The sequence below is a fragment of the Pan troglodytes genome, chromosome 10 (genome assembly GCF_028858775.2).
Source record: "Pan troglodytes isolate AG18354 chromosome 10, NHGRI_mPanTro3-v2.0_pri, whole genome shotgun sequence".
NCBI lineage: Eukaryota > Metazoa > Chordata > Mammalia > Primates > Hominidae > Pan > Pan troglodytes.
The window spans coordinates 47,803,901-47,820,259 of record NC_072408.2 but is presented as its reverse complement, the minus strand read 5'-3'; the positions used below and the strand labels follow the sequence as shown (position 1 = coordinate 47,820,259).

The window sequence follows — 16,359 nt, the reverse complement described above, 5'->3', positions numbered from 1 at the left end:
TTCGTGTGACCAAGAAGTGTTTATTTCAGCAACAGAAAGACCTTCCTAAGTTTTGAGCCCAGAATTAGAGTGAGGCGGGCTGGGGTCTACTCCCTGGATATGTTTGAGTTAGACTAGAGGCTGGGAAGTGGACAAGATGCTGTTGTAAAGCTTCTAGTGATCACTATGGGACGTTCCTTCCACTCTTTGCTCTAATGACGATTAATGTTGATGCAGTGACTATTTTAATGTGCTTAGACACCTGCAATCCCATTTGGCCTTCACTACAATATGCGAAGTAACTGGCTAATATTATGTAGGTAGTAGATAGATAAGATTATGCCCATCTTAGGAGAAAATGGAGGATCAGAGAGGGTAATTCTAAGGGCCCTCAGTTAGCGAATGATGGCTTTGAGGCTTGAACCTAAGCCTCTTGGCCCCAAATGCTGTGCTCTTCATAGCACTCTGCCATCCCTCCACCCCCATTTTGGGGCCATGCAGGGCTGATTTTTCCAGGCTGCTTTTTCTCTTGTTTAGGGACAGTGCAAAACTATTGGAGCTGGATTAAAACCTTTACAAATACCAAGTTTTGAAACGATTGGTATTCAAAATGAAAGCAATTCTAACGATTAAGTATAAAGAAGTCTGACGAAGTTCTAACTTTTGCCATGAGGATTACTTTGATGCTTTAAAAATATGAAATATCAGAAATTAAATCTTAATTTTTTATATAGTACCCCTGCCTTCCTGTGCCTTAAGTAGTTTCTAGTCTGTCCTTGGCCCACCTAGTCCTGAGGACTTCCTAACACCACAAGCCCCAGAGCAGAAAGACAGGCTGTACCAGAGCGGAGCAGGAGGTGACTGTTGAGCAGGAGCAGGGAGCAGGAGAGGTTTTGGGAGTGGGGCCCAGGCAAGCAGGAGGAGCCAGAGAAAGTTAGGCTCCCACAGAGCTGTGAATCATATTCTTCCTGAGCTTAGGAAATGCAACAATGACTGCCATCCCTACCCTCAGGAGGAGACAGACCTCAGATCCAGAAGGGCCATAGCAAAAAGTGGAAGAAAACCAGTCTTAGGAGTGTCCAGTAAGAGAAGTAGAAAAGGCACTAGAGATGCCCTGATTCCCTGCTCCCAGTGGAGCTGACTCTACTCTCCAGAACCTTCAGGCTGGGACTCCTTCCTGCATTCTCTGGTTCCTTCTAGATGCCAGTCTGGGGATGAAGAAGGCTGGAGTTCAGTTCAAGGGGACCTGTCAAGTATCCCACTGGCATATTTTCCAGTCTTCCTCACTCTTTCTGATAGCATAGAGGCTGGAAGGGGGCAATGGAAGGGATTACAGGAAGAAGACAGAGAAAACAGTGTTAGCAAGTGGATTCTGAGTCCTTTAATAATCAATAATAATTAATATTAATAACTACAAATTAATAAGCATCTGCAAAACTCTTTTAAGTAATATAAACAGCTAATAAGTCTTTCATTCCTGGCCTCCAAAAGAAGTAAAATGTTTGTTTGGGGAGCAGCCGGCTTACAGGACTTCTACTGATTCTTCCTGACACAGTCCCTCCTGCCCACCCCATCTCCCTAGCAGTCCTGTCCCTTGTCCCTGAGCCACCCATCCTTTTAAAAATCCTGTAGAGTGATGAGGGCTGGCTGTTTTCTGGCTGACGGTGGGAGGGGCTGGAGACCCCTGTATGTTGGTGGGGCAGCCCAAGGTCCCTGAGGACCCAGGGGTGGAGAGCTTCTTGTGGAAGCTGGAACAGTGAACAAAGAGGCTTTTGAGCAAGTCCTCAGCAAAAGCTCTGGAGAGCCAGTGGCTTCAGCCAGCCTCCCAGCTGCCCTCATACCCCCAAGGACTGGCTGAGGTAGACTGCTGGCTCTGGCCTCTTCTCCCCAGAGAGATCCCTCATGCAGCTTTGTGCCCCAAATGCTGCACCGCAGTGCCCAATGCATCTGAAATGTCACCAGAGATGGGGTCATCCCCCCAAAAATGTCCTCTCATTCCTTCTCTTTTCTAAGAGTAGAGACTTTGGAGTCAGACAGATCTTCTGTCAGTGCTAGTGTCTTCTATTTGCTGGTTGAGTGATCCCGAGCAACTGACGATCTCCATGAGCCTCAGTTTCCTCATATGTGAAATGGAAATAATGGTATTATGTACTTTATTGATTTGTTACACAATGCCTGGCACATAGTAAGCACTCAGTAGACACCAGTATCATGGTTATTATTCCTGATATTCACCCATCCTCCATTCCATCTTGCCCCATGGCTCCTGCTAGACTGGACCCCATTCAAGAAAGGGGTCCATCCAATGAGAAAGCATCAGTCTGACCCGGAGCTGAGCTCTTCCTGGATGTGATAGGGGCCTGTGGTTCCACAACCTAGGGGTATAGGATTGGGGTCATGTAGGGGAACTAACTTCAGGCACTAGGGGCAAGGTGATGTTGACACTGACTTTAGATGACTGAGTGGACTCTAATGGCCATATCCGCATCACTTACAAAGAAACTGACTCATACAGGGTCTTGGAATGTTTGAGTTCACTGGTTCTCAGGTTTTGAGGGGGTTCAAGGGTCCCAGAAGAAGCTGGCTAAACTCATGAAACCTCTTTCCAGCAAAATGTAGAATTCTACATGTTTTGTGTATCATTTCAGGGGGTTATCTGTGGCCCTCAGGTTTACCCCTCCTCAAGCTCTTCTCTCACCTCGCAGTTCAGAGACTGAAGTCCAGAGGGGTCAAATAACTTGCCTGAGGTCCCACAGCTTGCTAGTGGCATGGCTGTGGCTTGCATCCAGATTTTAACAGTCCTCTCTTTCCCTCCACTGGAAGGTGGCATCTCCATGCTGTTCTTTGGCTGAGATTGTGTTCACTCCCCTACCGAGCACTCCCCTACCCGGGCACTCCCCTACCCGAGCAAGTGCCACCAAGGTGGACTGCCTGGGGTTCTGAGGAGGTTGTTTAAGGGTTAACTCAGGTGGATCCCACATTGGGTAAAAGAAACTAAAAAAGGCAAAGCCAGAGCCCAAGCCAAGAACCAAGAGCCACCCTGCACATGGTGGTAAAGGGTTAAAAGAGTTGAGCGTGGCTGCGTGTGTGTGTGCTGAAGAGCAAGGCTGCATGTGCAAGGGCGCACGTCCCTCATTCGCACATGCTGGTGGTACAGGAGCAGCACTGCAGGCCAGCCCAGGAGAGAGGTGCTGCACACTCCTGGTATGAATGGGCCTCTGTCTGCAAAGCTGTGTGAGCCTCTGTGTGTGCAGGTCCCATTAACTCACCCTCAGCCACATGTGGAAAGGGGAGGAGAGGCCTGGGGAAGCCCAAACCACTCAGAGTTTTTCTGGTTTTAGACTGAAGTAGAAGACACAGGAGAAAGAAATTACACAGACCCAAACTCAAAATAGCACACGCACATATGCATACATGCTCCCCACCCCACTGGTGTCTGGTCATAACCTTCTCTTCTCAACCCTATTCTCAACCTATTACCCAGCTGGGCACTTTTGGGGGAAGAATCTTCAGCTAATTCCTAAATCAGACTCTAGAAAGCTGACTTTATTTGCTTTGTGGCTGTCTCAGATTTGTCCTGTGCCTGAGTCTGGGAGTGGCAACTCATTCCCTGACTCACCTGCAGCTCCTGCTACGTGGGCTCATCCCTCCATCCAGCCATTGGGCCTCACTCACACCACTGTGCCTGTGATGGACGGGCTTGGCTCACATTCTGTCCTGGGCCCAATGTTCCCACTCCGCCTTCTAGTGCTCTGTGGGCCTGGGCCCCTATTGCCTTTGGCTGTGGTTTGTTTAATGGAGCAACTCCCATCTGGGAGCAACCCAGAGCTCAGGACACAGGGAGATAGTTGTCCAGGCTTGCTATTTTTTCACCAGAGGAGCCAAACCACAGTGATGGGCTCAGTGGCCTGGTGGCACCTTCCTCATTCCTCCTATCACTAGCCAGGCCTCTATTCCCCTGGCTGGCCCTGACTACCAGTGGCCTCTGATGTAGGAATTCCAGTTATCCATTGAGACTTCCTGGGTTGGAGTCTGGTCCCCTACACAAGGAGAGAAGGAAGATCTGAAGTAGCCAAAGCTGAGAGAGAGAACTTGGGGACCAAAGGATAGGCCCATAGACCAGCGACCATGCTACATTCCTCCCTCTATCCCCATGCCTGGCACAGAGTAGCTCCTAGAATACTGAGTAAGCAGTTGAATGAATAGAAGGATGAATGGAGAGATGGGTAAATAAATAAATGAAGACTCTTAGATTCATGTAAACATTCTGTTAAAAATAGAATTTGATTCCCTGGCCCCGATATAGGAAAGAAGGAAAAAGAGACCTAGCTTCAGAAGGTCCAACCATGCAATCTTTGAGTCTAAGGGAAATCTCTCAGCTCAGGCCCTTTATGGTGTGTCTTTGAGACTCCTTAGAGGTCTAGGATTTGGTAAAACTGGCTTTTCCTCCATTCTTAAGTCTACTTCTCAGGCCTCTTCTTGCAGAGCCTGTTTTGCCCACTAGAAGAGGCTTTACAGCTGCACAAAGCAGCAATGAGTTGGGGTGGAGGTGGGTGGGAGGCGATGTGGCTCAGGCTGCCAGGTGCCATGGAACTGAGCCCTGGGACAGGATATTTTAGGCTGGGGCTAGAGCAAAGTGTTACGTGCCTGGGCCAAGAGATGCCGAAAGTTTCCAGCACCATAGTAGGCATTCACTAAGTATTTGTTGAATGAATGAATGAATAAATAAAATATTTCTATGTCCTCTGCTCTCTCAGTGATACCACACAATCCTTTTCTGGGGGTAGAAAGGATTTTCAAGAGCCCTAGACCACTAGGGACCTTCTTTTGAGGGTAGAATGAATCAGGATCAGTAGCCCTGCTGAAAGAGAAAGGGACAGTGTGTATACCTCCTCACCACCACACTAACCATGATCTTCACCCTCCTTCCTCACCCCTACCACCAGTTACTGTGGTGTCGATATGGAAGCAGGGGCTACCAGGAGGGGACAACATAAAGCCAGCCTATGTGTGCCTGTCCAAGTGAGTGAGGGGATGTGAGATGGTCTCAAGCTCTGGGGAAAGGCCTCCTCACCTTATTGGCTGGGGTGTAGGATGGTACATGGAACTGAGGGGCGTGGGAGGTGGAGGATGGTCCTCTGGTGAGAAGGGGAATGGCTGACGAGAGATAGGCATCTCCACACCACCAGGGCCAGAGCTGTGGGGCTTGGAGACTCCATTCAAGAGTCCTGTAGTTCCCTTTCCTAGCCAGACCCAAAGGACCTTCTCTGGTGCTGAGATCTTCAGAGAAATGCTCAGAGCTCCTCAGGAGACCTTGCTGCTAGGGTTTGGTCACTATTCTCTGTTGCAATTTGCCTTGAGAGAGCCCAAGTGGGTGCCTCCCCTCTGACTTAGATCTAGAAAGCCAGGGTTTTGAAGCCCAAAGAGGCTAGCCTCTCTTTCCATGAGAGTTGAGCCCATTTTCTGAGCAGACACAGGAGAGCTGCTGGCTCAGGGCAGGCAAGGAAAGGCTTCGTGAGCCAAGGGAAAACAATTAGGAGTAATTACCATCAAGAGAGGCCTCCAGTGAGGGGTGAGGGTGGGAAAGGCTGTCTGTTGAAGAGGAAGATGAAAGTGGCAGACTGATTTTGGGGATGAAATAGGAGAGAGGGCAGGAGGAGGGGTTGAGCCAGAATGTGTGCTGTCTTCCTTCTCCAGTAACAGGGCGTCACCCCTCCCCCTCAGTCTGTAGCTGAACTAACTTCCGCCTCTACAGGGCAGAGGGGCTCAGTGTATGGGGGTGGGAGGTGGAGGAGAGGGAGGGCACAAGGCTCTGCATTCCTGACATTCTCAAACCAGTAGGAATGGCCGAGGAAACTCCATGCTGAAGAGACAGAGCGGGAGACACAGACCGAGGCAAAAAGATAAAATGGAGCACTAGAAATGTTTCCAAATTCCTACAAGTATAGGTCCCCAGGTCATCCCCAGAGAAGGCCACCGCCTGGCACACTGGATTCCTGAGGCCGTCGGTGGGGACAGGCTGAATCCACTTGATGTCTCCCTACCTCACCACCTTCAATCCCTAGGCTTCCCCTTTCTGGATTCAGACTAGAGACCTTGAGGGAAAAGAGGTTTGCTAATGTGCACAGCCAAGAGCAGAGGATGAAAGGAGGAGCCAAAAAGAAAAAGGACAGACAGGAAAGGGTTGTCATGGGAGAGGTGAGGAGAATTCCTTGTTATCCCTGTCTGGAGAAGCCAAGAGAAAATGAACCCAATGACAGAGGGATCTTCTCATTCCCCTTGACTTCCAAACTATGATGAAAAGACAAATAAGGACCTCAATCTTGCTCACAAGAGAAAAGCAGAAGATGACTTTGAGAACTTTGTCAAAGGTTCTCTTATTTGGTTTCACTTTGGTCGAGTCCCCTTGGAGTCTAGGTCAGGCGTTTTTCCTGTTGAGATGAAGTCATGTGGCCACGTGGAAGCAGCAGATTCTAGCACTTTTAGGGGTCTTGGAGTCATATGCTCCCTGTTTCTGTCACTGAAAATCTGTGAGACTCTGGGCAAATTATTCAATCCCTATCCTCCTCATTTTCTCATCTGAGAAGTGGGGATAATAATGTACCTACATCATAGATTTGTGAAGATTAAATGAAGTAATACATATAAAGTATTTGACATGTAAGTCTCAGGCCAAGGTCTCGATAAATGTTTATATTATCATTAACACTATTTGAAGACAACAAGTCTAACTGCCAAATGGACAATGAACTTGAAGCCAGAGACTCTGAGGTAGGAAGTATAAACTAGACACAAACATGTGAGAACCTGGAATAGGGTGGAGGCTTCATGATGGAAGCACAGGTCAAAGATGCTAAATAACAGGAATTCATTCGTCCCTTCAACTATTCTCTCCTTCAACTATTCTAGGCACCTGGAATACATAATTCTAGCACCTGGAATACAGATATTTTAGTGATGGATAAAACAAATCATTTAATACAGGTTGGGCATCCCAAATCTGAAATGCTGCAAAATTGAATTTTTTTGTATGCTGACATGACACTCAAAGGAAACGCTCATTGGAGCATTTTGGGTTTCAGATTTGGAATGCTCAACTGGTAAGTATAATGCAAATATTCCAAAATCTGAGACACTTCTGGTCCCAAGCATTTCAGATAAGGGGGAGTCAACTTGTAATATAGTTAGATGCTGTTAAGTACTGTGGGGAAAAACTGAGAGTAAGAAAGCTATGGGGTGTGAGAACTGGGGTATAGGGTAACATTCCACCAGAGCCCAGAGGAAGCATTGAGTAGAATGGCCCTGAAGTAAAAGCAAGCTTGGCTTCTTAGACAAACACCAAAGAGGCCATTGTGGCTGAGGCAGAGTGGGCAGGGGAGAGTGGTGGGGGATGCTACTGGAAAAGTGATGGGTTGACTCTTATAGGCAGAGATGATTGGCTGGTGATGGGACAATGGAAAAATGAGGCACAGGAAGGTAAGGAAGTAAAATATTTTTCCTGGGGTTCAAGGAACAGGCACCCCACCCCCTTCCCTTTGTAACTTTCTGCAGAGCCCAAGACTAGACCAGATACCCAGGGAGTGGTTTGGGATAAAGGCTGACTCTGACCCATGGTTAGGTCCAGGTCCCCATTCGCAGGGACAGTCTATTGCCTGACTGGTGATACCTGGTGCAGACCCAGGCATTCGTCAGCTATTTTTAACCACATTCAGGAATCAGGAGAGCGAACGTGGCTTGAAGATTTCCCTACTCACTCCATATTCAATTGGCTTCAAAGTCTTAACCATGACTAAAAGAAAACCTTAGAATTTGAGAACATCCTGGGGACAAGAAGAGGATCTTCTAACCCAACATAGAGAAAACTGTTCCCCCAAAATAATAGATTTTTGAGAAGTTGGTGCTTTCTTATGTTTTACTGTCATGAGTGTGAGTTTTACAGGTAGAAAAGTGGCAAGCACTTCACTTCGAAGTTATATTGTGAGAAGAAAGGGGTGCAGGAGAGGAGCAAGAACAGAAGGCCACAGTTAGCAGGGTGGGTTGGAAGTCCTGACTGGTGTGTTTGGCCTCAGGAAAGTTCTCTGGCAGCCTCCACAGACAGGTTTGGTTTTTTAAAGTGCCAAAGAGCCACAAATTTGCATGTTATTTGCGTTCCAGGCTTCACTTCCAGGTATATGGGATGAAATAAATGAATGAACAGTATTCAGACTCCTGGGTAAGGGGTGGACTCAGAAATCCAGACCACACCGAGGATCCAATCACTGGTCCAGCTTGGATCAGGAGACACAGGCACAGACAGAGACAGAGCAAACAGCCACAGAGACAGGGGGACAGAGAGACAAACACCATCAAGTCCCTTTTACCAGGGAGTTTCCAGTCAAAGCAAGAAAGCAAGATCCACAGTTTATTTTAAATAAGTCAACTTTTTAAAAATTAGGAAGAATCATATAGATAGGCAGATAAAGGCAACATTATCCCTGACTTACCTCCACCTTTGCCCCTTCATCCTCTACTTCTAGTTCTGTATGGAACTACATGCCTATGAGTCTGCCTTCTTGATAAGGTGTACTGCTTGGTGTTTGCTTAGCTTCCTAAATTAGTTAACTATAAGGTCTACAGACTCTAATACAGACTCTAAGATCCTGAGGACAAGGTCAGCAGGCTATAAAAACCTGAGAACAAGGTGGCTTTTATTTCCATAGTCAAACCATCTTTTCACTCCACCCTTCAGGGCGCCTAAGGCCAGTGCTTAAACACGTGCTTGTAAAACACCTAGCCTGAGGGGCTTCCTCAGAGTCTCAATCTATGAGGGATGCACAGTATCACCGGAATAAAAAGGATGGAGGAAACTATTTAACAGAAAGCTGTGTAGAGAAAATACTTCCACAAGGCCCCTGGGATAGAGACTGAGAACCCCCACCCACCCCAAAGAGCATGCTAAATGCTGAGGAAGGTGTTTTTGTTAAGGGCAGAGTGGAGCGTTAGGTTTGAGGCCAGAGATGAACGATTTGGGACCACAAAGGAGGTTGCAGGCTGCCATGAGCAGTCCTCCTTCCTCCACAATATTTTTTTTTTAATTTTTTTTTTGTGTTGCCCAGGCTGATCTCGAACTCTTGGGCTCAAGGGATCCTCTCACCTCAGCCTCCCAATGTGCTGGGATTACAGGTGTGAGCCACTGTGCCTGGCCCACAATGTTGTCTTTCTAAATAAATGTTAAATAATTACCTCTACCTCATCACTGGCAGGCCAGAAAGAAACAGCTTTTATTCCTGGTTTGAAAAAAACGCACCAAATCATTTACCTGCCCTTGGTGGCTACATGTCTCAGTCCATTCATGATGCAAAAGGTGAATTACAATACAAATACCATGTGGACTTATATTATTTTCTGATTATAAGGGCTGCAGATGTCCAGATGAGAGATATTAAGATCATGTGATCAGGGAAGGCATCAAAGAGATAGGATTTGCGTACAATTACTCAGTAGGTATTTGTGAAAAGAATAAAAGTAAATTGAACGAGGGGTCTCCAGTGGACTGGACTCTGGACTTCTTGTGTGCCACTCTCCCACACTTTTTCCTTTCCTAGCACTTGTGTTCTGCAAAGGATAAGGCAATCTCCAGAAGTAAGGAACTGATGGCTACTCCTTAGATTGGAATGGAGAAAATTCTGCAGCTAAGGTCTTGTCGCCTTAACTCTAAAACCAAGCCAGTGGCCTTAAAAATTTAACTTTGAATCTCTGCCTTGACTTCCTCTTCCCAGCAACATTGTGGCACTTAATACCATTCCAGAATCTTAAGAGTTTGATAAGACCCCTGGACACGTGGTCCAACCATTCACATAATTGGAATTATCCCTACCATCTCCCTGACAGGCCAAAGAGACAGCTCACAATAACATTTCCTCGAGGTCCCAGCTCAAAGCCTCCTAGCCACTCTTTTCTCTCCCACAAAGGAAGTATGTGTAAGGTATCCTTTATTTTAACAGGTGACCAGCATAACCCTCTGTCCCATGTTTCCTTTTCCACCTTCAAAGCTGGGAATGGTAGTGTGTGTTCTTAGTAGACAGATGTTAGGAGTCAGTACAGGTAAAACAAGGCCCTAGACTTATAATAAAGGATGCTGGGATGAGCCTTGTCCCTTCCCATGGAATTCCAAGCTGTAGATGCATTGCTCCTGGGCGGGAAAATAAGGTACCCTTCCCAGTAGTTCAGCACGTGGCCTGTTTAACAATAGGGCCTAATAGCCTAACACCTCTTTTTCTGACTCTCTTGGGTATGTGAACTCCCAGGGTGAAAGCATCATATTCCACCTCATGCTAGTCCATCCAGGTGGACCAAACAAAAAGAAACCTCAGGTGTCAGTCCTCTTACTCCAGGAAGACATATTTAAAAGCTGGAGGGATGGCACAGGACCCAGAAACTGAAACATTAAAAACATTGGGGCTCTCAAGTGAACTCTTCCCCCTTTGCCCACTAGAGCCACTTAAGGGCCATGTAAAACCAGGCAGTAATGGACAGGCTATGAGATGGGGTTGGTGGAAGTGCTTTTCCAGGTTATCTCTGTTTCTACCTCAGGATCTTGGTGCTAACATTGCTGGGGGCAGTGGATAGAAGATGCTAGCATGATTACAGTGGCTAAAGAATACAGAAATTAATTCCACATAGAAGTATGAAGCATCTCATATAGAGGAGTCAACTGACACAAATTCCCCAGACTGGATGAGGGAAAAGTACTCTTATATTCAACCCTAAATAGGACTCCTGGGAGCAATGGTGGGTCCCAGGTGACAAATGGGATGTAACTAGCCTCTGTGCCTCAGACCATGTGTTTCTCAAATGGGTAAGAAAGGTCTGTCTGATATTCTCTGTTCAGGGTCTCGGAGTGATTCTTGGGATTATGGTTTCTGTTGAGGTCTCTATAGCTGGCATCTAGTGCTTATCATCCCTCAAATATTCCTTTTTTAGGGAAGGCAGGTGAATATGAGCAGTGGACACAGGAGAAAGGGGAACACAGGAGAAAAAAGTCTTATTTAAAGTAAATTACATAAGATATTAATAACATGCCTTTGGGCCATAAAATGCAGAAATACCTTTTTTTGTTCCTGGTCATCAAAGCCTACCCCTAAACAAAGGGGAAAGTTTCCAGATACTACTCCTGCTCTTGTTGGCTAGCTCAGGAAAGAATGGTCCACTGTGTAAGTCTGTATTTGGACCAGGTCCAGGGTGGTAAGATGGTCTCAGGGTCACTAACTTCTACCTTGTGCAAAACTGCATTAGTCAGAAAGGGGGCCCAAATTCAGACAGGCTCAACAATTCCTTATATATTTTTCAAAGTGCTTTTGTTGCATGTTTCATTTTCTGCTATACATGGCAATAAATATTTGTTGCTTTGGTCTGTACAAAGTCTGTGAGGAAGGTAAGACAGATGTTACCTAAATGGACAAACAATAAATACAGAGAACAATCTTGTTCTGAGTCCCCCAGACAATAGTGAAAGAACCTGAAAAAGGTCTTTTGATTCATAGTCCAAATCTACACCATATTGCCACCTTTCAAGTTGTTGCTTACATACAGTAAATACCAAGAACCAGACAATATTCCAGGAGTCCTGCAATGAGACTGCATGCCACAGCTTTCTAAAAGAGAATGTGAAGGTCCCCAGCAACTCATATATAGAAAGCTATTTATTTCCTATAGAAAACTCAAAAACAAAGAAAAAGAAAGAAAAATAAAGAGAGATAGAAAGAGAAAGGGAAAGAAAGAGAGAGAAAAAACAAACACACAAAAGGTGGTCTTTCCCCAAAAGGCAGGCAGTTGAAGGGAGGACATGTAGTTGCTGGAGTGGAAACAGTAACATTCAGTTAACAATGGAATATTTAAAAAAAATAGTTTTCTTTTCAAATTGTAACTTGTGGTAAAACATAGAAAAATGTACTAAACGAGCTTGTATAAAACAGTAAAATTTTCAAATAAGCCCAGGGAAAAAGCACAATGCTGGAAAGAATGCGGTACAACGGGAGAGGAGAAAAGATTTCATATAAAACTACCTATTACAATACAGAAAAAAGTATAAAATGTTCCTACTTTGGAACTTAAGTACAAAATGACACTGGCATTTGATCACTTCACTATCTAAGCCTGAGGAGCTCTCAGAGGGTGGGGAGAGATGCTAGAAAGAACAAAAGGAATAGCAGTTTTTAAATCTCAAGTTGATCAGTCCAAACTCCACCCGTTTTTTTTTTTAGCTGAAAATATCACCTCCCTCTGTAACCTCTACCCATATGGCAAAGTTCATCCAGGCCTCAAAATATTCCATTAGGTAGTCCACAAACACCCTACTCATAGGGGCTGGGATCTCTGTGTGCTGGAATTTGGAAAATGGAAATAAATCTACAGGCTAAATGGTGAACACATTCAGTCTTTAAAAAAAAAAAGCATATCCCTGTGAAATTTTATACATACATATATATATATATGTATGTGTATATATATATATGTATATATATATGAAATTCTCTGTGGTTAGAAACATATTTAAACTAGCCACAGACCAAACTAGATCTGCATTCATCCAGCGCTGGAATTTTATGCTAAATACTAAGGTCCTTTTTCTTCTTGGTCAGAAGTAGGCAACAGTAAAAGTGGTGCTTTGTTGTGCCACTGAAACCGCTCCCTGGGTGGGTCTTCCCCGTATCATGTGTTGGTAGCACATGCAAACCCCTGCTTTTACGGAAAGGACTGCTTGGAACTTTGGGACCTGTCCAGGGCTCATGTGCTGTGCCTCCGGATAGGATGAAGCTACAGATGATAAAACAGCTACGTATAAAAGCAGATGGATTTTGTATAGGGACATATAAATAGGAAAGGTCCTGGAGGAAGGGACTTATGCCTGGGCCCCAAAGTCCAGTTTACAGTCACATTCCTGACCATACATCGTGAAAATTGTGTGTGTGTGTGTGTTTGTGTGTGTGGGTGTGTGTGTATGTCCATGTATATGCTGGTGGTTTTTATCCCTACCTTTTGCCCATGCCCTTTCCTACTTCTTAGTAAGGCCTAACAACAAGAATTTATATGAAACCAAGATTCTTTCCAAGCTTTTCTCAGTCCCATAATTAGGGACTGAGTGAGGCTGGAGCCCTTTGAAAACAAGATGGCAGAACTGAAGAAGTGAAAAGCAGTCTCTCTCTTCAGCTTAGGGATGTCCCTCACCCCTTTCACAGCACCAAAGTTTCTTTGCAAAAATAGTATCTGAGATACAAAAGGAAAGGCAGATGTGCTTGTGAATGCATCTCGCCAGGGCCTGGTCCAGGATCAAGGGTGTTACAACAGCAGAGGGCTGGGAGCAGCTGTTTCCAAGGTCTCTGGCTGTAGACAACAAAGAGCTGGTCCCCCACATGGTCAAGGTCTGCTAAGTGAGACAGTCTTCACAAGAGTTTTCGGTGGAGGATCTCCCAGACCATCCGCTTCCGGAAGTATGGCATGTGTTGCTGTAGGGACACAGAGACACCCTTAATTTTCAATGCTTTTGTCTAGACCTGATACACCTTTCCCCATACTTCTTTCTTTTGCAAGGTTTTCAACAAACAGTCTCAGTTGTATTTCTGGTCTTTTAAATTATTCATTCTTGGTTACATGTGGTTTTTTTCTTTTCATTGCTTTTTCTATTGTTATTTTTCATCATTATAGCCTTAGAAGTTACACTGGGTATTTCCAGGAATCCCCAGGCTATGCCCATGTCTCTAAGAATTTTGAGAATGGTGTCTAATAAGTCTTCTATGTTGAACTTTTAAGAGGATATGCGCCTAGGCCTAAAAATAAAAAATTCACCTTTTAGAAGAATTAAGGGAACTTGAAGAGTCAGCTCAGGCTGGTCTAGACAAAGGGCTATGGTAGAAAAATCTGGTAAAGTCACTGATTCAAACAGAAGTAAAAGTGGAGAACACATCAGAATAAACCATAATCTCTAATCTCAATCCACTTTGGTCTGAGAGACCACATGGACAGAAATGACCAATCACTCTCTAAGAGAAGACTGACCAGATTCATCAAGTGAGGGGTCAGGGGAGGGGGCAGCATAACAAATTACACTAGGAGATTGAGGTATGGCCTATTCCCAAACCTGACTACTAACGAAATGCAAGGGAACTAAAGAAACCTGCTCTGGTCCCAGTTCTCTCTAGAAGTTACAGTAGGTAGAGGAGACAGGCAGAGAAGGTTCTGCTCTTGAAACCTTTACTACAATAACTGAGGTGTGGTAACCCAGGACGTGGCTTATCACTAATTTTCTTTCTTTTGTGATGTGATTCAGGTAGTAACCATCAGTGTTATGAATCATGGGCTGAAGCATGCTAAAGGTTAGGGTAGAGGCCCCTAAAGAGAACAACTGGAGAGAAAAACATCTACAGGGCAGCTTGGAGACAAAGTAATCCTAGAGCTCCCTATGGAAGGCTCAGCTCACCTGTGTGAAGTTGATTGGTCTGTCTTTGGTAATACAGTCAGCATATTTGCAGGCAAACATCCCACAGTCACTTCCATTCATCTGCTGAGGAATTTCCTGGAAGACCAACAACAACAAAAATGACATCTTTCCAAGCTTCTTTCCTTCTTAGATTAAAAATAAGAACCAAAAGATATAAATTGTACAGGTTTCTCTAAATTATGAACAGATGACTCTGGCCCCCCAGTCAGGACAACAGAGGCTCAAAGAAACAAAATACAACATTCCCGTCAGGTCTGTGTACTCTGTATTAATCAAACAGGAGAATATCTCCGACTCCCATGGCACCTAAGGGTATAAAAACTGCTCCCTCCCCCAGAGGCCAAATAATCAGCAAACATTCCCCTTAGGAGTGAAAAGCTTAGTAAAATATCTGGGCATTTAGAAAACCTAGTTCTACATAAGAAACACACTATCACTTTTCCTATGGATAGCTTAATTTATCCTCCCCCAGAAACCAACCAACCAAGCTGAAGTCAGGCTAGACACGAACACAGGTGGTCCCTGGGAATTAAGCAGTAAAATTCTTTCCTCCCCAAATACCCTACTTTTAGGATTTTTATTTCATCAAGATGAAAGGTACCTGGCTTTTCTTGCTGAAAAGCTGCCAGCCATTGGTGTCGAACTCTTTCCTTTTCTTGTCAATGCTTTCTTGCTTTAGGTATTGCCTAAAGGTATCAGGAGAGAATGAGATAAGCAGTGGGGAACATCGATGACAGCTGCCACACTAAGAATGGGGCTGACAATACCTAGGAACAAATTTGTTTCATCTGCTCTTCTGAGGAAAAGAGTATATAATGCTGGGCAGGGAATCCCTGGATTGTTAAGTTTTCTCCAGAGCTGAGCATGCCTCTTCTAGCTTGTCTCTTCTAATGTCCACTCTGTCAACTCAAAAGGAACATGACCTCTGCCTCTAATAGTTAAGCTCCTTCTACCTACCATTCCTTCTGAGGAACAATTCTTTTTATTCTTTTCCTTGGTTTATATGGTCCTTTAGAACTCAATCTAACGGAAGAAAAGTGTTTTTCTGGTACTATTGAGGTATTTATTTACTACTGTTAGGCTTGGCTCTCCTATCTAAAAATTAAATCCAAATCAACAATGTATTGAGTGCATACCTTCGATAGAGCTCTCTTTTAAGTGCAAACTGTTCACCATTGTGGAATGTACTTCCTCCTGGCCATGAGAGTGGTACAGTGAGGAATAGGTATTTTGGAAAATGAAACAGGTGGAGCATAAAGAGATTTGCATTCTGGTCCACCTGAGCCACTAACTAATAGGACCTGGGCAAATGAAAGGCACCTCTGTGGGCCTTGGTCTCTTCATCTGAAAAATTAGGAGGTTGGATTAAATGATTTCTAAGTAGCATCTATATCTTTATATCTAGTCTACATTTTAGTGCATTAGGATAGTAATTGCTCCCATTAGGGCATACTTTGGTATTGTTTTTAAACTAAACTTACTTAGATACAAAATATGCATTTTTACTTAATATGAAGATTTTATCAATCACTCCATTGAAGGTATCAAACAACTGAGTTCAATTACTGGAAAAACACCACCTATACCCGATATCAAACTCTTCTGTCCTCAACTCCCTACTTACAAGAGTATTCTGCAGGCTTCATTGTTTATCCCACCCATGGAGTCGTAATAGGTAATATTCTTCTTTCTAAAGTCCACAACCTAAGAATAAGGAAAAAAGTCTCTGTGTTTATGAAATGAAGAAAATCGGTTTATCAGTTTTTCCCTTCCCTGTCCTTTGGAACCTTTTGCCAGACTTCCTACAAAATCATGACAAGTTTGACTGATATTTTGCATTATATTATGCTTAATCTGTAGAGAAAAAAAATGAAGGGTTATTTACATAAAACTATGATGGCACT

The 16,359-nt window shown here is 44.5% G+C and overlaps 1 protein-coding gene across 17 annotated transcripts in view; it reads right to left on the bottom strand.

The window, feature by feature from the left end:
* Positions 1–11,271: 11,271 nt before the first annotated feature.
* Positions 11,272–16,359, bottom strand: part of SENP1 (SUMO specific peptidase 1) — a 62,406-nt gene continuing 57,318 nt past the window's right edge. For all 17 annotated transcript variants that reach the window (XM_016923542.4, XM_063786741.1, XM_054664319.2 and 14 more), the window contains 4 exons: positions 16,080–16,159; positions 15,057–15,141; positions 14,435–14,530; positions 11,272–13,463 (listed from right to left, as the gene is read on the bottom strand). In XM_016923542.4, the coding sequence (XP_016779031.1) occupies positions 13,401–13,463; positions 14,435–14,530; positions 15,057–15,141; positions 16,080–16,159 (324 nt within the window). In that variant the 3' untranslated portion in view covers positions 11,272–13,400. The remainder of the gene's footprint in view (positions 13,464–14,434; positions 14,531–15,056; positions 15,142–16,079; positions 16,160–16,359) is intronic.